General features: G+C 39.6%; 1 protein-coding gene across 1 annotated transcript; it reads left to right on the top strand.

The window, feature by feature from the left end:
* The first annotated feature begins 1,997 nt into the window (after positions 1–1,997).
* Positions 1,998–21,813, top strand: gc2 (guanylyl cyclase 2). The gene is made up of 21 exons (XM_067449610.1): positions 1,998–2,161; positions 2,375–2,440; positions 2,815–3,678; positions 4,408–4,712; positions 4,797–5,145; positions 5,231–5,315; positions 5,427–5,523; positions 5,614–5,739; positions 10,661–10,741; positions 10,896–11,072; positions 12,340–12,496; positions 12,593–12,742; positions 13,597–13,745; positions 14,580–14,743; positions 14,860–15,052; positions 15,222–15,396; positions 15,484–15,582; positions 17,363–17,457; positions 20,485–20,570; positions 20,652–20,740; positions 21,678–21,813. The coding sequence occupies exons 3-20, from the start codon at positions 2,925–2,927 to the stop codon at positions 20,737–20,739; spliced, it is 3,330 nt and encodes a 1,109-aa protein (XP_067305711.1). The 5' UTR covers positions 1,998–2,161; positions 2,375–2,440; positions 2,815–2,924; the 3' UTR covers position 20,740; positions 21,678–21,813.
* Positions 21,814–23,010: the final 1,197 nt, after the last annotated feature.

Here is a 23,010-nt window from a genome sequence, read left to right as displayed (position 1 = left end):
TTAACCTGACTTTAACTTTATGCTATTTACAATTTTCAGTATGTATGATTTATAATCTTGTTTCCTCATGGCATTAATCCTATGGGAACAAAAAAAGTCCCCACAAGATCAAAATTCACTGGTTTTGCTATACGTGTGGAACCACACACACACACACACACACACACACACACACACACACACACACACACACACACACACACACACACACACACACACACACACACACACACACACACACACACACACACACACACACACACACACACACACACACACACACACACACAGTGTTTTTGTGAATTGTGGGGACTTTCCAAACTGTACATTTTATCCCCTTACACTGCCCCTGCCCCTAAACCTACCCATCACAGGAAACATTCTGCATTTTTACATTAAAAACAAACAAACAAACAAACAAACAAACAAACAAACAAACAAACAAAAACAACATAATTTAGTATGTTTATGAATCCATTTACATTAGGTCCCCACAATGTAATATTAACAAGTTAAGTACACACACACACACACACACACACACACACACACACACACACACACACACACACACACACACACACACACACACACACACACACACACACACACACACACACACACACACACACACACACACACACACACACACACACACACACACACACACACACACACGTGGAACAGAATTGGATCAATGTTTTAGAGTCGTGTGCTGGTTAGTGGTTACTACAACAAAAAAAGATTCATAGCAAATCATTGAACTCCATCTGTTTTACTTCTAAACTATAGTGGCATCAAAGTAAGTCCCATCGTCTGGAATGATTTAGAGCTTCCATTCCTTATTTATCAATGGTAAAATAAATAAATAAATAAATAAAGTAGTTGTATTGATTTTACTTGCTATTCTGGAAGGCATGTAGATCTAAAAAATAGTCGAAATATCATGGATTCTAACTGTGTAGGCTAGAAGACTAGAACTAAATACCGCATCTACAACTGCAACTTGCCTAGTCTGTCACCAGAGGTCATCCTTTCCACAGTATTATTAATTCTTGTCATCACGATTGCCTCACATGTAAACTCAACTGTCTGAATTAGGCCTACTAATGACGGAAGGTTTGGATGGCAGCCGTGAGGGAATGTTATGGGGCACTGAGGTCTGCCAGAGCAGTCTTTCCATATTCCACAGCCACTACATTTGACACGAGTGTGACACATTTCTCGTTGCCTTTACTCATACTGAAATGTCCTCTAGATGACCGCAGTGATGTCAGGTCATGTCATGGTGAGTAAATTATGAGAATTATGGTTGAGAACAAAATCTGCTTTGATTGTGAGAACATAAAGCATCTAGACAAATGGAATATGGAAAGTTTTTTATGACAAGGCTTTACTAAAACATTCCGATTGATCCAGGATTTAATTTCGTTCACACTGCATAAGAAAGCAATTTTCTAGAAAGGTAAAATATTTGTTTAGGAATTCAGGGGGATGGGGGCAGATAATGAAAGTGAACTGCAAAGTACAGTGTCACTTTTGTTCCTTAAACTTTAGCAAACTTTACCAAATTAAATAAAACGATAACAGAGCACACGTTACAGCACAATCCCACAGAGCCCCAGGCCATAATAATATCCGTCAGGAAGTATGTGTGGGTACTGCAGCTATCATCTTCTATCTCCTTCCCCGGCTTGATATGCAGAACTTTGAGTCCCACCATTACACCAGCAAAAGTAATTTATACCGCATTTTTCTAAATCTATCTAATTAATTTACCAACTCTTTGTGTAATAATTATATATTTTTAACTACAATTACCAGCAACTGCTATATTTGGAAGGGCATACACAACACTATGTCCATCACACAGTCTGAAAATTGGATTGATATAATCTTCAGGTCATTCACTGAGGTCAGCTGTGGCATGGTGCACAGCAGAAGAGAAGATTATAACTGTACTTCAGTTCTAGATAGTCCGTGATCATACTTGCTGCTCATATTTGGATTAATTTCATAGCATATTTGCAAATAACAAGTTATAATTGATTACACTGATTTTTACATATGGTTATTGTGTTTCTATGCAGAGGACTTGCATAGATGAAGACGACAAGTTATGGAAATTAGCAATCAGACATCATTTTTCCATTTAGAGTAGGTAAGTCAAACCCTGTGGTTATGTAATTAGTCAAGCAATTAGTGTCACTAATTGGTAATGCTAGACTGTGGTTTTTAAACACCGACAACAATAACTTCATGAACACTAAAATAAATGATGAAAAAGTGTAAATCTAGATAATTAATGTTTTTTGTACTACTGTCAGCTTTTTCACAATTAAATTGGCTTACTTCTTCCATTTCTGTATTACAGCTGTGATGGTCACAGTAAACTCAAGTAGCGGCACAGAGATACTTGGATAATCATATTTACAGTCCTGTAAGTTTCATACGGACTCTACTTTGATTATGATTACCCAGTATGATTTAGGAGATACAGTAATGGTTGTATTTTTGGGTGAACGTGACTACAATCACGTTTTATTTTAATAATGCTGAGGTGACCAGCCTAAGCATTACTGAATTATACTGTACTCTTAACAGGATTTCAGCAATCCTCTCACTCCCAATCCTACACCATTAATAACTAGCTCAAATGCATATTAAATCTAATTCACTGTCATATATTTGTGCTGCTCTGGAAACATTTAGATTGCATACAATGCTAATTATGCATATAATGCAACTGCTAATTTTTTGGTGTGCAAACAGATCTTTCGGTTTTATCAGTTTACATATGTTTATTTTTCTTAGTCTGCTGTTGCTGATGGAGTGATCGACATTAAAGGCATTTCTCATGTGACAGTGAAGGAGCTCCACTGTGTGCCAACCCACCAGCTGCGTGGCTGACCTGTTACTTTGCAATGCAACGACCATCCAGTGCCTTTCACAGCTTACTTCCAGCATTGGCCACCAGAGGACTCCAGAACCCTGACCGAAGCCCCCATTTCTCTAATGATCATAAACGTACCTATTTATGTTTCTGGCTACTGTGGTCCACTGTAAGCCTTCTGTGCCTCTTCCCTGCCACCACCGCTGCCACTGTAAGGGTTGGGGTGGTGGGGCCTTGGTCATGTGACCCCCTCTTCTCTAAAGCCCAGCCCGGTGTGGCTGCGCGGTTAGCCGTGGAGCACATCAACAGGGACCCCTTCCTCTCACAGGGCATCACGTTCGATTATGTCATCCTGGAGGAGGACTGTGAGACATCTCAATCTTTTGCCCGCTTTCTTGGTTACTATAAACGGGCATCTGGGTTTATAGGTCCAGTTAACCCAGGCTACTGTGAAGCTGCGTCTCTTTTAGGAAAGAGTTGGAATAAGGCTGTGTTTTCATGGTCTTGTATTGGAAACGAGCTGGATGACGCCCGCAGTCACCCTACGTTTGCCCGAACCATGCCCCTCCCCTCCCTTGTGCTGCTGAGTTTTATGCGGCACTTCCATTGGGCACATGTTGGCATCATTTCATCAGCTGAGGATGTCTGGGTGGAGGCGGGTATAAGGCTGGCCAATGCCCTGCGGGGTCATGGAATGCCTGTTGGCATTGTGGCATCTGTTCGCAATGACCACACAAGCGTGCGTAAAACCCTGGTCAAGGTCAAGAAAGTGGCGAATCTTCGTTGTGAGTTTAAAACACTGCTAATATCAGATGATATGATGTAATGATCATTTGTCTGCTCTCATGTTAAACTGTAACATTTACTATTTACTAGTTCCATAATTTACAATCTAAATGAGTTTGCTTCAAAACTTTGCTGTGATACTGATACTTTCTCAGTATTTAAACTACTGTTTTTTAAATGTGTTTGAAATAAGTCTCTTATGCTCACCAAGGCTGCATTTATTTGATCAGAAATACAGTAAAAACAGTAATACTGTGAAATATTTCAACACAATTTTTTTTCTATTTTAATACATTTTAAAATGTAAGTTATTCCAGTGATGCAAAGCTGAATTTTCAGCATCATTACTTCAGTCATTTCTTATTATTATGAATGTTGAAAACATTTGTACCGCTTAATATTTTTGTGGAAACCCTGATACATTTTGATAAATCGAAAGTTTAAAAGAATATCATTTTATAAAACATTTGAAGTAGAAATCTGTAAAATTATAAAAGTCTAGTATTTCTAGTATAAACAGTAGTATTTATTTCTGTCAAACTCAAAGAAAAAGAAAATCTTCCTGACCCTAAACTTTTGAACGGTAATGAAATGTGAGATCCAAATGTCTAAGACATCTAGTGAAATGCTTCTATTTATTTATAATTAATGAATTCAATACAAAATGTATTCTTATAGATTATACCTTTCTACCTGTCCTCTCTTCTTCTCAATGCTTTTGTTTGCAGTGGTCATACTCGTTATGCACTCGGTGTTGATTGGTGGAGGAGCCCAGAAGTTGCTATTGGAGACCGCTCACGACATGCGGATGACCGACGGCTCGTTGGTGTTCATATCTTACGATACTCTCTTTTACAGTCTGCCCTATCATCACATTACCCAGCCAGCCCTGCGCTACAACAGCAAGCTGCTACGAGCCTACGATGCTGTGCTCACCATCACTATTGAGTCTCCACAGGAACAGTCTTTCTACCAAGCTTTTGAAAAAGCCCAGGAGCAAGGAGAGCTGCCCAGGCACCTTAAACCACAGCAGGTACAAAGATGTTTTACCTGATGGGGGCGTTAAATGGTTTAAAAACTATGCTAATAGCTAATGTAAAACCTTCACATTCTACAGGTGTCCCCATTGTTTGGCACCATCTACTCCTCCATCGTGTTCATGGCTCATGCTGTGCAAAGCGTCAGGGCTTCAGGTCAGTGGATGTCTGGGGGTAACGTCGCCCAAAATGCCCGAAACCTGCTATTCAAAGGTGTTAGTCTACAAGCGAACTCTTCTGACTTTGGCACGCTGGACTATGTGGTGCTGGACACAGATGGCTTTTCTTCGGAGCTGCAACCTACACATCGTATAGAGATGCAGACAGATATGGTGCGCTTTCTGGGTCGGCCAATTCATTTTCCCCACGCGGGGCCACCGAAAACTGATTCCAGCTGCTGGTTTACACATGGGATCATCTGCCGTGGAGGTGGGTTTGCATGATACCTAGTTCGCTAACACATTGAAATGCATGCATTTCATGTTGTGTATAACAATTACCCTCTCTGTTACAGGTGTGAATATTTTCCATATAGTTTTAATCTTCCTGTCTGGCTTTCTGTTCTTCTTCTTCTCGATTGGCTGTTCTTACTGCATCAGGTAGGCCTATTCATCAACAAATTATAGCCTAAATTTATCGTAAAGTTTGACATTTTTCAAAGTGTGTAGACAGGAAGTTTTCTTTACAATATTTCTAAACTTTTTCTATAGGCGTAAAATTAATAAGATCAGACTGGTGCGGGGACCGAACAAGATTTTACTGACTTTAGATGATGTCACTTTCATCAACCCCTCCCTTAGCAATAAGGTCAGTAACACACATGTACAGACAAACAAACAAACATGCACTCACATGCTCTTAACAATTAATTATTTTATCCACACACAAAAAAAACAGAAGCTGAGCATGGATGACAGCAAGGCCAGTGACACGAGAATGAGCATTTCAGAGCGAAGCCTCAAGTCTCCGTTCTCTAGCCAATCGCCAGCCACCTATGAAAATTCAAATGTTGTAATTTTTGAGGTAAGATAACAACTCACTAAGTCGAGTCCAAAATGGCTGATTTTCCTTCTTACTTTCTTCTTAGGTCCCGTTCTTCGCGATTCCATCTTTCAAACTCTAGTTATTGTGTAATGTTGCTGTTAGAGCATAAATAATACCTGTAAAATTATAAAGCTCAAAGTTCAATGCCAAGCGAGATATTTTATTTATAAGAAGTTCCCTTTCAAAGCCTACAGCGAACGGCCGGTTTGGACTACAGCAGGAAGTGCAGGGATGTATGACGTCACTAGAACCGTTTGTTGACTAACCCTCCGCTCACAAGAACACGCAAAATAGGGGGCGTGGTCTTGTTGCTCTCCCACGTGGAGAAGAGCGCGCATTCAGCGCTTACATCTCCCCGTTATGGTAAGAGGCGCGACCTTTCCGGGCAAAGTGCGCTAAGCTGCTGTCCAATCACAACACGGGAAGCGCTGGCCCAATCAGAACTCGTTACGTATTTCTGAAGGAGGGACTTCATAGAACGAGGAAATCATCAGGTAGTAGTGGGAAGTTCGGATCATTTTACTGACTCGGATCTTTGAGTCTCGTTCAGCAAAATGAACGAATCTTTTTTCGAGTCATTTCGAGTCATTTCGTTCATTTCACCAAAATTACATGTTAAATAGCACAACACATCTAGTACTTATGAAAATGTTGATTACATTTTAAAACTACATAAAAATAAACTATAGGGTACTGCAACCAAAGCCAAATTATAAGAAACTGAAATGTTTAAATAATTGATTAGTTGTTGGGTCAGGCTATTGCAGTCTCTCTGTTAGTTCACCTCACCTCCTGATCCAAAACATTCTTTCTCTTGCAACTTCATATTTATCACGTTTGTTCTCCGCCTCTCGTGTCTTCGAGCTCCTCGAGACGTTAGTTGTCGACTCGTCTGTGTCTGACTCTGACCAGATCTGGGGGCTGGGCCGCCCGGACCGTGCGTGACACAGGTCCGGAAACAAAAATGATTAGTTCTTACGAGTCTTTCGGGTTTGAGTCTTTCGTTCTTCCTGTTAGTCCCATAGAGTCTGCTTTCAATAACGGAAACAGAAAAGATTAGTTCTTACGAGTCTTTCGGGTTTGAGTCTTTCGTTCTTCCTGTTAGTCCCATAGAGTCCATGCTGTCAATAACGGAAACAGAACAGATTAGTTCTTTTGATCGAGTCTCGGGTTTGAGTCGTTCGTTCTTTTGTCACGTGACTTGTCACTGTATAGAACACTAGTTCACAACCTTTTTAGTAAAAAGCACGTAGTTATTTTTTTATATTATTCTCAGCTAATATCAGACGTATATATATATATATATATATATATATATACACACACACACACACACACACACACACACACAGCATGGGACTGACAGCAAGAACGAAATACTCAAACTCGAGACTCAAAAGAACTAATCATTCGGAGATTCAGAGCTGATTCAGAGGCCATATGTTGCGTAATGCGCATGCGCGGTCAACACAAAATGAACGAATCACTATCTGAGACAACTCGGTAGTCCCAAGTCATAATAAAGATTCGTTCAAAATGACACTATCATCAGGCCATTTTTAGGACAGAGAAAACAGCGCTGTACAGATAAGTAAATTGTGCTAAATACTGTTTTTTTACACACGAAACATGAACTCATGTTATATTGCACACTGTAAACATAATCAAAGCTTCGAAAACACGCAAAGAATGGGACCTTTAAAGGTGTCATGAAGTGGCTTGTTTTCTTTTTTTATACTGTTGTCTGAGGTCAACTAATGACATTAGTGTGGTTTTTACATTCAAAAACATCATAAGTAATAAGTAATAGGCTATTTTCTACACTGGTTTTGAGGCTGTCTTCTGAACGCTGGGTTTTGATGGGTGTGCCGCACTGGAGACTTGGAAGTAAAAGCTCACGGCTAGGATTGGAGAAGATTTGCATATTTAATTAGCTTCAGCTCCGCTGTCATATCTATGGCCCAGTGTCAGTTCACACGAGGGAGAGATTATTTTGAAAGCGGCAACTGCAAAGATTCTCTTGACCACGGGGCTTGTAAACATCTTCATCAAGCAAACACAATGATTTATTTCTCATCCACCCACGATTGATTGGAATACTATTTCTGTATTACATGGCCCTGCAGGATTGGTCGATATAAGCGCGAACCGTGCACACACACTAACACACACACCAGGGATGGAAATTAGCACCTGCCACCAGCCAAATGCGGGTGATTTTGAGTTGTGGCGGGTAAACTCGCTTCACCTACCGGCCAACGTGGCGGGTAAATAAAAATAGCATACCGTTTCCCCTCTTTATAAACTGTGTTCAGTGCATGCGAGTGCGGCCGTATGTTCGAATATGACCAGTCGTTTTCGCCGTCATTACCCGGATGTAGTGCCAGAAGACGCGAATAAGAACTCGTGCTCGCGCTGAGAGAAGATCCGTCACTGTCATCCGGAAGCGCGCACCCGTCTCACAGCGCGCAAATATTGAGTTATCTTTCAAGTCTTGTGCTTAAACAGACAAACTCACACAAAAAGTATGCCAACATATTCATCTTGATGAGTATTCTAGCAGACATAGTCTGAATATGCCTTAAGTGAACTTTATACAGTCGTGAAAGATGAAGGCATATCCTTCTATTAGGTCTTAAAGGGGAAGTAGCCTTTACTGCTATGTTTAATGTCAAACAAAAGGACATCACTCACTGCTCTTGATTGAATAACTTTTGTAAGTTTAGTAAGGATTAATCTTTCATTTAAACAGTTAAATATGCAGTTATTTTACATTTGATTACTTTATTCAATTTCTGTACCTTTCTGCAGGCCAGTAGACCTGTACATTATTATTTAATGAACACATGAGTGAGGTCGAGTTTACATTTTAAACATTTTAGTTTGAATTTTATTTTATACTGTGGGTTGTTGCAATGTGCTAAATAAATATTTGCATAATTTGTAATTGATTTATTATTTGAAACTTTAATATTAATTAATGCAATTGCAATGCCTTAATTTTTAGTAAAGTTACACAGTCATAGCATTAGCCATAAATGCAATGGACAATTGGCATAATTTCTTTTAGTGCTTCGGTTTCAGCCAATAATTTTTATTTTAGTGCATCCCTACTGACAATGTTCTGCTCGGTATGTCGTCAACACGCTTCAGGAGATGCCAAAACTAGTAGTTTCATTGTTGGTACTAAAAACCTAAAACTGGAAGCCATAAAAGACCACAAATCATCCAAATGCCACATCCAGGTAAAAAAAAAAAAAAAGAGAGAGAGAGAACACAGAGCCCTACTCATTTAATGAAATGTATATCAGTTCATGGTTTGTGTGTGTATAAGAGTGAAAAAATGTCAGTATTTCATTGAGATTTGAGATTAAATAAACAGCTTAAGTATTGTAGAGCTTGTAGTATTAATTTTCACATGCAGTTACACATTGTCGGTTATAAACAAGAAAGTGGCTGGTTAAAACATTGAGTGGCTGGTTAAAACATTGAGTGGCTGGTTAAAACATTGAGTGGCTGGTAGATTTTGAAATCCACCAGCCACAGTGGCCGGTGGACAAAAAAGTTAATTTCCATCCCTGACACACACACATACATGTGCACAACCAGATCAAGAAAGAATTTCTGCTGATGGGCGTACGTTTTGGTAGCCCGTCTGGTACATCCCCAGGAGTAGTACTATTACATATAAAAAAGACATTTTACTCACATAAGTTTGTTGCACCATTCCTGTCGGATCCAATATAGAAGGCACAACATTGTGTCTGCAAATACAGCACTTTAGGCTTGTTTACAAACGATTCAGTGGTGAAATGAAGTGAACACACAAACGTTCTTCCCTACGTGAGCTGGAACTTTAAACATTAAAAATAAATGAAGTATCACACATTCCTAATATTATGCTTCTGAAGGACTGTGTTCTTCCACAATATCTTGCTATCTTCTTCTGCATGTTTATTGCTGCTGATTAGTGATCCGATCACCTCCATGAGTCGGTGGGCGAGGCTACTGGATGAGACGCGCTGTAGAGGCGGTGTTTCGTAGCGCTATGATGTAAGGATGAAGCACACGGTCGTTTTCTGGGCCTCGTGTCTATAAAAGACACTGTTTTCTTTGACTAAAAAGGATGTTTTCAGCTTTGAAACTTATAGGATAATCTTATATTATCATAATCTTTTATATATCAAAAGCTCAAGGGAAAGTTGATTTCTCAATTTATCACCCCTTAAAAATGAGTTTAAAATGGATTGTTGATTTAACATTTACAACTGGATTATCTCTCCCCAGTCCATTCAGATCATTTATGAAAACTCAGCTGCAAATGCGGGTCGACATCATTAGTACGTGTCATGGTTACGATCAATGTTGTAAAGATGATGATGATTATCATGACCGCCCATATTTCAATATTTAGCAGCTTGATTAATCTTGATGAATAACAGTGTGAACTACACTACTGTTTAAAAGTTTAGGGTCAGTCAAATTATTTTTTTCAGCAAGAATACATTCAATTGTTCAAATATGACATTAAAGACATTTATACTGTTAAAAAAGATTGATAATAATAATTAAAAAAAAATGCTTCAGCATATTAGAATGATTTTGTAAGGATCATGTGTCACTAAAAACTCAAACAAAAAAAAATCACAGGAATACTTTGCATTTTAAAATATATAAAAATAGAGGAAACAAATCTTATAGACCCCAAAGTTTTGAACACTATTGGAGATTAGTTAATAACAAAAAAGTTAATTTATATATAGAAATCTTAAATATCATAACAGCATTTTTTTATTATGACCGTTTAAGTAGAACTCATAGAAGAAAAGGTTGAAAACAGTGTCAGAATAAGTCTTCTTTAATTCTACTTTGAAAATGTACAATGTTTCTCATTTGGCAGGGTGATTGGGCATGGCTGAAACGGCTTCCGTACGGAAACTTCCGCAGTATCACACCTAATACCAGCGACGTTTTTGAACTGGTTGGTTTTGCCACTGATTTTACATAGGAAAACTTTAGGTGTAGTGTTTGTAATGAAGGATCTGTTTGTAGAATCACATGATTTGTTCTCTGTTATTGATTATTTCCTTTATTTCATCATGCAAATAATCATACAATTGTTCTTTGTACTCTAGATGAAAGATTTGAGGCACGAGAACGTTAACACCTTTCTTGGCTTCTTCCACGACTGCGCGGTCTTTGCCATAGTAACAGAGTACTGTTCGCGTGGCAGCTTGGAAGATCTGCTGCTAAATGACGATGTCAAACTGGACTGGATGTTCAAGTCCTCTCTCATTCTGGACCTCATCAAGGTACTTTTAGTAAGAATGGGATTAGTTGAATTAAAGGGTTAGTTCACCCAAAAATGAAAATTCTGTCATTAATTACTCACCTTCATGTCACTCGATACTCATAAGGCCTTTGTTCATCTTCGGAATGCAAATGAAGATATTTTAGTTGAAATCTGATGGCTCAGAGAGGCCTCCATTGGCAGCAATGACATTTCATGACATTTTCTGGACGGCCCAATCACATCGTGTATAGAGTCGGCGGGCGGGGCCATAATGACGACGGCCGAGTTGTGTTTGCGTGCTTCTAGTAAACACAGAAACTGGCGAACGGCGGCGGTCTTTCGAATCAGCTTTGACCGCGACTCTGGAAGACTTGGAGTTAAGCTTTTCTCTGAGAAAAGAACAAAGAACGGCACTGAAGTCATTCTTAAAAAGGGAAGATGTGTTCGTAGTTTAGCCGACCGGATACGGCGAATGTTTAATCAGTCAGCGAGCTCTGCTTCACCTTCGTTGCTCTGGTTGGTTGTAGCGCTATCCAGTCGCGCTGAGAGGGAGTTTGAAAGACAACCGTTTATCCCGCCCCTCGGATTGAGCCCTGTCTATGGTGAGTTTCCAGACCAAACATCTTGATGTGGGTCTGGCTTGTCAGGCTACCTTTTATGGGTCTTGACAGAGGAAATGTCATTGATGCCAATGGAGGCCTTTCTGAGCCATTGGATTTCAACAAAAATATCTTCATGTGCGTTACGAGGATGAACAAAAGTCTTACGGGTGTCGAACGACATGAGAGTGAGTAATTAATGACAGAATTTTCATTTTTGGGGGAACTACCCCTTTAAGTTTGCCTTGTAAAATGTATCAACATTGAAATAAAGCAAGCACACATTGGTAATGTCTTCTGAATTTATACCAAAATCTTATTACAAAAAAAGAGAATGACTTTTAAATGTAATTATCGGTCATTACATTTTTTTTTTATATTAAGACTGATGACTGATGAGTGACTTTTAATTTCATTACAATTTGACCGCATATACTGAATCAGGTCATTGCTTTTTTTCTCAGGCACTCTTTACTTAAACTGAGTCTGACAGAAGAGTCAACTGCTTTCGTGCATGTCTCTCAAAATAAAAGTCTTGCTTCAGAAAAACGTATTTGTTTGACTGGACATTCTGCGACTTTCAGGTTGCGACCCACCAGTTGAGAAACACTGCTCTAGTGTGTACATTATTGTTACATAAATGTTACATCACATGTATGTTTGTATGTGTTTATGACTGGCATGCAGGGAATGAAATACCTTCACCATAGGAGCATTTGTCATGGAAGGCTGAAATCCAGGAACTGTGTGGTTGATGGGCGCTTTGTGCTCAAAATCACAGACTATGGCTACAACGAGGTGTTGGATTCTCAAAAGTTTCCTTATGTTGAACCGCCTGCTGAAGGTAAGGTCTTTTCTTATTATTTCTATGCATTTCCATATTAACGTTAATGTGTTTTTTAAATAATGCATGTTAATGTGCTTTTTCTAACCCCAATAGACCTGCTGTGGACCGCCCCTGAGATACTCAGAGGGTCCCACCCTGGTTTGTATGGCACTCTCTCTGGTGATGTGTACAGTTTCTCAATCATCATGCAAGAGGTGGTAATGCGAGGGCCTCCATTCTGTATGCTGGAGCAGTCTTATGATGGTAAAGTCACATGAACCGGGGATATGATACCAGGGGTTTGCAAAATTTTTGATGACACAGACACACAAATATGATGATCCCCTTGAAAGGGCCCCCTTACTTAAATACAAAAAAGCTGATGTATATTAAAATGCATAAATATATTATACAAAATATAATAATTATACTGTATCTGTACTGTATAACTATTATTTGACTATATTGGAAGATTGTTGTTCAAACAAGTCATTAGCTATTTTTACAGTGACAGTGATATTAAGGCCAAGTATGGTAACCCATACTTGGAATTTGTCCTCTGCATTTAACTAATCCAAGTTAGTGCACAAACATTAGGAGTAGTGAACACACACTGCAAAATGTGGACACAGACACATCCAGAGCAGTGGACAGCCATTCACTGCAGGAGCGAGGGGGTTAGGTGCCTTGTTCAATGGCACATCAGTAATTTCCTGCCAGAATTAAAAAGATTGAACCCGGAAACTTTAAGTTACCAGTCTAACTCTAACCATTAGGCCATGACTGCCCCACTTACAGTGTGTTTGACAAGATCACACTTACATCAAATTAAATAGAATATTGCGTGCATTCTTTGGTGTAAAAGGTTTAATTAGCAATTAAAGAAAAAACACTCAAGCTGAATAATTTTGGTCCCAAATTTCTATCAATTTTACTGGTACTCCACTGTATGAAGAATTTTTGTGTATAAAATGTCACAGTTTACATTATTTTACTATCCACTTGCATACATTAATTATATTTTCCTGCACCCACTAGTAAAATACTATATCTGGTGTAGATAATTTTCAAAGTAAGGTTTATATAATTTTTGGTTTGACTATATCTGGATCATGCAGAAATTGTCCAGAAGGTCCGGAAGCCTCCTCCAATGTGTCGGCCCATCGTGTCTCCGGACCACGCTCCAATGGAGTGTATTCAGCTTATGAAGTATTGCTGGAATGAACAGCCAGAGAAAAGACCCACTTTTGAAGAAATCTTTGACCAGGTAAACATCAGCAACATCACCATGAAGTCACATGATGTGATTGCTATTCTCTCACAGAAATCAACAGTTCTGTAAAAAAAGAAAAGAAAAGAAAAGACAAAAAGAATCTAGCTAAAACCTGGCATTGGTAGTTGCCAGAAACTCAATGTAAAAAATACTGACAGTACTTCCAGTATGGCCTGTATATTTTACAACTAATCATATATTTTATTAAGTGAAATAATATCAAAACACTAATCTAAAAAAATCTCTCTCTCTCTCTCTTTTACCTTAAATTTTTCTGATAACCACCATAGCAATACAGGTTGTAAAATAAAAAAACACGTGAAGATTTAGAGTACATCATAAGTGGTCATGCCATAAAATACTAAAACAACATCAGGGTAACACACAACACTAAAACAAGGCAATAAACATTAACTAAACAACAATGAAATTTAACACAAATCACCCTATAATGTACATTACTCGTAACAAAAATGAGAAGAAATATCATTATTTAAATAAAATGTCCTGCAGGAACTTTTTTTAAATTTTAAAATGTAAATGTTTTTTTTTTTTACTTCCAAAAACAGTAAAACTGCATATGATACAACATTTTTGTTTTTTTATATGGTAAGGTAACTTACAGTAACGTGTTTACTGTATCATTTTTCTGCAAAATTACAAACATTTTTAAAGAGAAGTTATTTAAGATAATAAAACTGAATTTATAACAGAAATGACTAAAATACGTCCCTGAATACAAATAGCAAATGCTTTGGTACGCTGTTGAAATCACTTTAGATTTCAGTAATCTTTCTGCTTTTCTCTGTATACCTCTTCTCTCTACAGTTCAAGAATGTTAATAAAGGGAAAAAGACCAACATCATAGACTCCATGTTGCGAATGTTGGAGCAATATTCCTCCAACCTGGAGGAGTTGATCAGGGAAAGGACAGAGGAGCTGGAAATAGAGAAACAAAAGACTGAGAAACTCCTCACACAAATGTTGCCCCCGTAAGCGACTCATACACGGTCACAGTAATTACTTTACCATCACACTGAGAAATAAACAGGGAACCACTTTCATTCACTTACATAAATAACTTTTTTTGTTACCTAATCCTCTGTAGGTCAGTGGCAGAGGCTCTAAAACTGGGCACTACAGTTGAACCAGAGTATTTTGACAGCGTCAGTCTCTATTTCAGTGATATTGTTGGCTTTACCACAATCTCAGCCAACAGTGAGCCTATTGAGGTGGTTGACCTCCTCAATGACCTTTACACAACATTTGATGCTGTAATTGGCAATCATGATGTTTATAAGGTAACACTAGAAAATTGTTAACATTTATTAAATTGTTTTTTGTTGTTTGTAAAAAGCAAATGTGTTTGTTTCTACAGAGATTTCCTTGATTTTGTTGTGACAGTGCAAAATTGTTGACATAAATATTATAATCTTTCAGTTTACTAATGAATCTGTCCATTGTGTGCAGGTGGAGACCATCGGTGATGCTTACATGGTGGCATCGGGTGTGCCCATGCCCAATGGAAACCGACACGCAGCTGAGATTGCAAACATGGCCCTGGACATCCTGAGTGCTGTTGGTACCTTCAAAATGAGGCACATGCCTGATGTACCGGTCCGCATCCGAATAGGACTTCACTCAGGTCAGGCTGATCCATGCCATTTGGTTTAAGATGAAATGTAAAAAATGTTGAAAGTTAGATTTATGTTATGCATGCCTTCTTTTTTAGGTCCCTGTGTGGCCGGTGTAGTGGGTTTGACCATGCCGCGGTACTGTCTATTCGGGGACACAGTTACCACTGCTTCTAGAATGGAGTCTACAGGATTGCGTAAGCATGTTACACTTAGGCAATAGTGAATTTTTGTTTTGAAATGGCATTTTAAAATGAAAACAACTCTTGTTTATACTGGCATTTCAGAAAAGCTCACACTACACAACTGAAAACACATGTCAAATTAACATTCATGCACACAGGGCAAGCTCATACAAGCGCAAGAAGTTGCCAATTGCTCGATAGGGTCATGGACGACCCAGGCTCATTGATGCACGTGGGGAATGAAGGCTGGCCCATGTGGTTTGATCAAACAGATAAGCTACTGTAGCTCAAATTGCTTGTTAATGCTAGTTCTGATTGGAAGGTGTCAGAATACACAGAGCATTGCAGTTTGTTGCAGATGGGGCTGCATAGCCGCAGACTTGTCAGGGTGTCCATGCTGACCCCTGTCCACCGCCTAAAGTGCCAACAGTGGACATCAGAACTGCATCAGAACTGTCTTCTTCCATTGACCACAGAGCAATGGAAGAAGGTGGCCTGGTCTGATAAATCATGTTTTATTTTACATCACGTGGATGGCCGGATGCATGTGTATTGCTTACCTGGGGAACACATGGCACTATGGGATAGAAGGCAAGCTGGCGGAGGCAGTGTGATTCTGGGCAATGTTCTGCTGAGAAACCCTGGGTCCTGCCATCCATGTGGATGTTACTTTGACACATACCACCTACCTTAGCATTGTTACAAACCATGTACACCCTCTCATGGAAACGGTATTCCCTGGTGACTGCAGCCTCTTTGAGCAGGATAATGCGCCCTGCCACAAAGCAAAAATTAGTTTGACAAGCCAGACCCACATCAAGATGTTTGGTCTGGAAACTCGCCATTGACAGGGCTCAATCCGAGGGGCGGGATAAACGGTTGTCTTTCAAACTCCCTCTGCACGGCGTGCACGCAACTGGATATCGCTACAACCAACCAGAGGTGAAGCAGAGCTCGTTGACAGATTAAACTTTCGACGTATCCGATCGGCTAAACTCCGAACACATCTTCCCTTCTTAAGAATGACTTCAGTGCCGCTCTTTGTTCTTTTCTCAGAGAAAAGCTTAACTCCAAGTCTTCCAGAGTCGCGATCAAAGCTGATTTGAAAGACCGCCGTTCGCCAGTTTCTGTGTTTACTAGAAGCACGCAAGCGCAACTTGGCCGTCATTATGTTTAGCCCCGCCCACCGACTCTATACACGATGTGATTGGCCCGACCAGAGTTTGCCATTTACAGCTCAGAAGTGAATTGAGAGTTGCTAGACGACACTCGCGGCAAATTAGATTTGCTGCCACTAGGGTGCGTCTAGATTTCTAGGCTAAGCAAAAATGGTTCACGATCAGGAATGTTTGAGGAGCACAACATGAGTTTGAGGTGTTGACTTAGCCTCCAAATTTCCCAGATTTCAATCCAATCGAGCGTCTTTGGGATTTGCTGAACAAACAAGTCTGTTCCATGGTGGCCCCACCTCACAACTTACAGGACTTAAAGGATTTGCTGCTAACATCTGAGTTCCAGATACCACAGCACACCTTCAGGGGTCTAGTGGAGTCCATGTCTCGATGGGTCAGGGCAGTTTTGGCAGCAAAAGTGGGACCAACACAATATTAGTCATAATGTTATGCCTGATCGGTGTATATCTCATTAAACATCTCAACAATGATTAACATCTGTATAATCAATTAAATTCGGTGATTGTCATCAATGGTATATTTTGCTTTGCCTGGCAAAGAAATTGTTCTTATATTGCTAATTTAAAAATAAGACACTTAAAATTTGTGTGTGTTTGCAGCGTACAGAATCCACGTCCATTCCAGTACAGTGAATATCCTGATGGACCTGAAATTGGGATACAAAGTAGAGCTGAGAGCCAGAACAGAACTCAAGGTGAGATCTGAGTTCCTCTGTAGAGCCCCTTTCACACTGCACGTCGGACCCACAATATTCCCGGAACATTGCCGGGTCGCCTTCTGTGTGAAAGCAACCACGTCCCGGGATTAATTACCGAATTCGACCCGGGTCGGGGACCTAGTAATATTGCGGTATTCGACCCCGGACGAGAGCTGTGTGAACAAAAGCCGAAACTAATGCCGCAACGTGTACGTAGTTATCGTGCGACTCCTAGAGCTTGTTTTTTTAAAGGGGGGGTGAAATGCTGTTTCATGCATACTGAGCTTTTTACACCTTTAAAGACTTGGATTCCCATCCTAAACATAGACAAAGTTTCAAAAACTAATGTTGGACGTTTGATGGAGTATTTCTGTGTTAAAAATACTCCTTCCGGTTTCTCACAAGTTTCGGCGAGTTTTTTTCGAGTATGGGTCTACTTGACGTTAAATAGATCGGAAGGTCCTTGTATGGGCCGTATGGGCTCTTCTCCCGGAAGGGTGCGCGCGCGCGTGGCTAGAGGGAGAGAGAGGAAATGCACGCTGTAAACAGCCTCTCAGGTGCAGATCCAGTCGTCCGTGAACACTTATGACGCGCCGCGCTCCACTTTATTCCTATGGGTGACGTCGAGCGACTTCAACGCTTCAGCACAGCATTCCGGGAAGGCTGCGCTGCATTTGAACCGATTTGAACGCAGAAATGACGGGAAGCTTCAAGGCATCGCTTCAGTCGCGTCGCAAAGTGGATTTTGACAGAGCGGTCCTGCTTTGGAAGATGCCGGTGAGTAAATCAACTTCAAATGTCTGTGCTATTGGCTACCGTCGCATGAGTAAACATCAGTAAACGATACGATCGCGTGCTTCGTCATTCAAATGCGCTAACGGTTACTCCATTGTTGTTCTGTATAACGTTACACTACTCTGACTCTGACGTGCAAAACCGTTTTGCTTGCTACCTCTAAGGTCTAGTCACATACAATAGTCCATAAATCGAATCATGTCCTCATAAACTGCACACAAAGGCCCCTAAATATAGTACATACCACAGAGACGGACATCCTGATGTTGCCGTTTCTCCTGTTCAATTTATTTCAGCCTCAGATTTGATTGTGGACCATTATCTGTATTAGCTGAGATAGATGGGTTTCTCCACGCTTGAGGACGTCATCGCTTTGCGCGCTTGTCATTCTTTAGCTCCGCCCACATGATACGCCTCCAGGCGCTCGGTTTTTTCCGGAAAGACTCGGTACAGCCCATATTTCTTTTATAAATATGATAAAACGAAAGACTTTTCGGAGATATGAAGGATGCAATACTACTCTATAGGTACTCAAGATTGACATGAGATTGACTGAAACTGAGTGTTTCACCCCCCCTTTAATAATACAACCCTGCAGTGCCAGAAGAGCTAGTCAGTGTTTTAAACGCAGAGAGTGTTCGTATACAAAAGAAACTAAAATTAAACAAGCAGAAATGTGCGCAAACTGGACACAAGTCGAGACCACGGAGCTCCTTATTATCCGCGCTGAAGCTGAGACCGCTCGCCATTATACGTCACTTCAGGATGTCACGTGTCAACTCGACCCGGGACCGTTACGGGTTGTGTGTGAAAGCGCACATATTACGGTATTTTGCTGGCAGTGTGAATGGACAAAATCTAGCGGCCCGGGAACAAATGCCGGGTCGCATTATCCGTGTATTTGCCGGAATCGCAGTGTGAAAGGGGCTTAGGACAACCAAAAGATTTAATAGAATTTCTCTCACAATTACTTGTTAATACGCTTGTTTTAAGCAGCACAATTATTTTCAATAATTACAACAATAAGAAATGTTTCTTCAGCAGAAAATCATCATATTAGATTAGGATATAATGCAGGGGTCCTGGAGGGCCGCTGTCCTGCAGAGTTTAGCTCCAACCCCAATCAAACACACCTGAACCAGCTAATCAATGCCTTACTAGTGCTGCGTCCCAATTCACCTACTTATACTACGTCCTAAAAGTATGTACTCTTGTACTCTTTGTATGTACTCTTTTTGTGAAGACAAAGTACATACTTTTGAGTGTGTAGCAGAAAAGTATGCAAGCTTCGGGACATACTACTTTGACATCTTTAACGGACTCTGTTGCTTAGTTACGCGCATCCCATCACCATTTAAACTGTCCTGTCAATCATCGTCAGATTCGTCACATTTAAAATCCTCCACATTCAGTTTAATTTCCTACCGTATCGGTGAGATCTGCCATTTGTGGGTCTTTAATGCAGAGACTCTCCTCGTGTTTGCAGTTTAAATATAATGATGCATTTAAAAGTTAATGGCCAAACAAGTCAATACAAAAGTTCACAATGCTGCTGCAGGTGAAATATAATGTGGACAACACTGAATAATTATATTTTTGTCAGGTTAAATACAAATAGTTGGTCACTCAAACCCCTTTATCTGAACCTCTCTACTTAACCTTCAGACCCGCACATCCTTCATGTTTGTAGTTTTTTAACGCTTTTTATCTGCATTTGTAGTTCTAATCTAATATTTGTCCAACTCGCAATGGGTTGTCGGCAATATCAGCTGTTAAGAATGCGCATCGACCCGCACTTCGAATTCGGACCGGAAATAGTAAACCAATGGAATACTATGATTTGGGACATACTAATTCTATTTTCGAGTACTATTTAGTATGGATAGTATGCGAATTGGGACGCAAGGTAGGTCCTATAAAGGCATTGATTAGCTGTTTCAGGTGTGTTTGATTGGGGTTGGAGCTAAACTCTGCAGGACAGCGGCCCTCCAGGACCGAGTTTGGGGACCCCTGATATAATGTGTCAGATGCTTTGGGGTAAAATGTGCCAGTAACTAATAGTGATACTAAGATTAGTTTCCAAATGCAGTAAATCCTCTTACATTATTTTACCAGGGCCATCCAAGTGGAAAGATCTGAATTACAAAACAATACAAAGTTATTTCTTTAATGATCAAGTCGATGTGCTTAGATTGACAACTCATCTGCTCAATTTGCTGTTCTCCACAGGGAAAGGGCATAGAAGAAACCTATTGGCTTACCGGGAGAAGTGGCTTCACCAAACCGCTCCCTGTGCCGCCCATACTCAAGTCAGGGTAAGGGGAGGCCTTTCCATGGCCTGTGTCCTGCAGTCTGTCTGTGTGTCTTCTGTTTATTTTCTCCAATGTATTTTTCAGGCAAATGGCTCATGGCTTGCAGATGGAGGAGATAGCCGCATACAAGAAGCAGAAAGCAGAAGCACAGCTTGCAAAGAAGAAAAACTGAGGTAATGTTATGCATGGAGAATGTATAACATTACTCAATGTGGCATAGGGAGTTGAGGGAGGTGGGGAGGACGAAAGGACAGGGGGGTGGGGGTTAAGAGTCATTTTGGGAAGCAGTTGCCAATTTTTCCCATTTTGGTTGGGTTTCATTCTCCAACCATACACAAGACTCAGTTCTTCTACTTTCAAGTAATGTTTCTCAGATGATAATACATTATCCTACTGTTTTATCTTTCCACTATTTCTATTTTTTTCTGTTCATTTCTGCAATTGTCAGTTTTATACATTTGTACGTGACGTTTTTCATTTAAAGTTTACTTTAGTGTAATTTGAGTTATAACTAAGTAACCCTTAAATCAGAATGAAATTGTGTGTGTGATATGGTGATTTTATAATTTCTGGTAACTTTGTACACCCTCGTAGATATTTTTGGTCTTGAAGATTTGTGACTTACCTACGATAGTGGTTATTAAAGCTCTCTCCTTTCAGATTGGATGGCACTCCACAGATATGGATAGCCGGCTTTTCCAAATGGATCGTCGGCTATGTTTGGCATGCTGTTATGTTTCTGTTTGTGTGTTATGTCATGCTCTGAATGTCTTGTTTGTTCTTAGTGTTTCATGTATTATGTCTTAACATAGACCAAAACAATATATCTATTTTCTATCTGTATTTTCCTTTTCTAAGTGATAAATGTTTTTATTCATTGCATTATTCACGGTAACTAATGTGATAATTAATGTTAACAAATTAAACATGTTTTTTTTAAATACATATAACAGATATATAACAGTGAAATTAAGTTAATTTTAATGTATTCTTAAATATACTTTTTTCTTTCTAATGTTTTTGTGACAGACAGGCGTAAACATGTGAAGTCATTTGATGATGTATTAGATACACTAAGGTGTGTTCCTTATTTGTTTTTCTATGTTACAGACTTGAATCCAAAGATTTTAAGGTGATGCTTAAGAAGGCGGTGAGAAAGATCTCCACTGTGCGTCAGGTGGCTCACCTCACCCTATCCGATGAGGGCAATGTTATGATCCACCATCACTGATGACCTTTAACCTTTGCCTTTGTGAACCCACACCTGTACGCAGAATGAAATGGAAGGTGGAGAGATGGAGAACAAGCTTAAAGAGCATCAAAACATTGTTCTTACGTGTTCTCGGTCTGTTTTTCATCTAAAAGCACCTGATGAAGCAAGCCTGTGTCTACAGTTTTTTGAACAGGGACTTAGTTATGGTAGAAAGTCAGTCTTAAAAAACGGTACAACCAGTGCTTGAAGGCCGGTATGCACCGGCAACTCTACATTTTAATCTGTAGCGTACCATCACTTTTTCTTCTGTACCGGCACTTCTCACATGATGCCAATACCGTGACCGTCCCGCCCCGTATCGTGTTTCAACCGGAAGAACCCCCACCCCCACTTTGAGCACTGAGTGGAACATTTACTTTGAAGAAGCTTTCAGTGTATCAAACCCTATTGAACCTACATGGCTGTTCAGCGTCTCATAAGATAAATCTTTCATTTGGAGTTATGGTGGTTCACCTCACTCATCATATACATGTACAGCTGTAGGAAACACAAGATTTGTTTCTGTCCCATTTCTTGATTCTCTACATGAAACCTTTATGAAATAAGTTTCACAAGGAGCTAAATGTACCATGTGGGAATCGATTTATACTCAGCGATAGGGTCTTAGGGGCGTCAGGTCCGGCTCAAAGACTTAACACATAATAAGTCAATTTACACTATTCACTCGTGGATTATCCCTCTTAGAACACATGACTGAAGTAAACAGTAAATAGTATTGAGATAAACTAGAAAGGCCCACATGATCATGCTACCAGTAATAATATGGTGCATATAGTCCTGTGATGATTTGAATGTTGTAATTTTAGATAGTACAAGTGATCAGTTTTATCAGGGGATAACTACAGTGTCAATTTAAATTATGATTTTTATGAGGGGGTTTTTGTTCAAAGAATTGTTTTCTACATAGATGGTCATAATCCATAACAATAGAATAACCATGAAAACCAGGTGAGACAGAATATCAAAATATGTAATACATTGCATAAATCCACATTGTGGTGGTTTTAGAAGCAGGATTAGTGTGTGTCTATATTTCTCTGATTTTGTTTTTGAAAAAAAGTTTCTAAAATAGAGTTAAAATAGTATTGTTGTGAAAAATTACTATTTAAAACATCTATTTTTATTTGAACATATTCCTTTGATTCAATGTTAAAGTTGTGATGCTTAATA

The sequence above is a fragment of the Pseudorasbora parva genome, chromosome 1 (genome assembly GCF_024679245.1).
Source record: "Pseudorasbora parva isolate DD20220531a chromosome 1, ASM2467924v1, whole genome shotgun sequence".
Lineage (NCBI taxonomy): Eukaryota > Metazoa > Chordata > Actinopteri > Cypriniformes > Gobionidae > Pseudorasbora > Pseudorasbora parva.
This window is presented reverse-complemented; position numbering and strand designations above follow the sequence as displayed.

What these genes read in the sequence shown, in the direction of transcription:
- gc2 (XM_067449610.1), top strand. Translation starts at nt 2,925, where the DNA reads ATGCAACGACCATCCAGTGCCTTTCACAGCTTACTTCCAGCATTGGCC. An exon ending in GAAAGTGGCGAATCTTCGTT is followed by an intron (nt 3,679 to 4,407) that starts GTGAGTTTAAAA and finishes TTTTGTTTGCAG; the next exon opens with TGGTCATACTCGTTATGCAC. An exon ending in CCGAATAGGACTTCACTCAG is followed by an intron (nt 15,397 to 15,483) that starts GTCAGGCTGATC and finishes CTTCTTTTTTAG; the next exon opens with GTCCCTGTGTGGCCGGTGTA.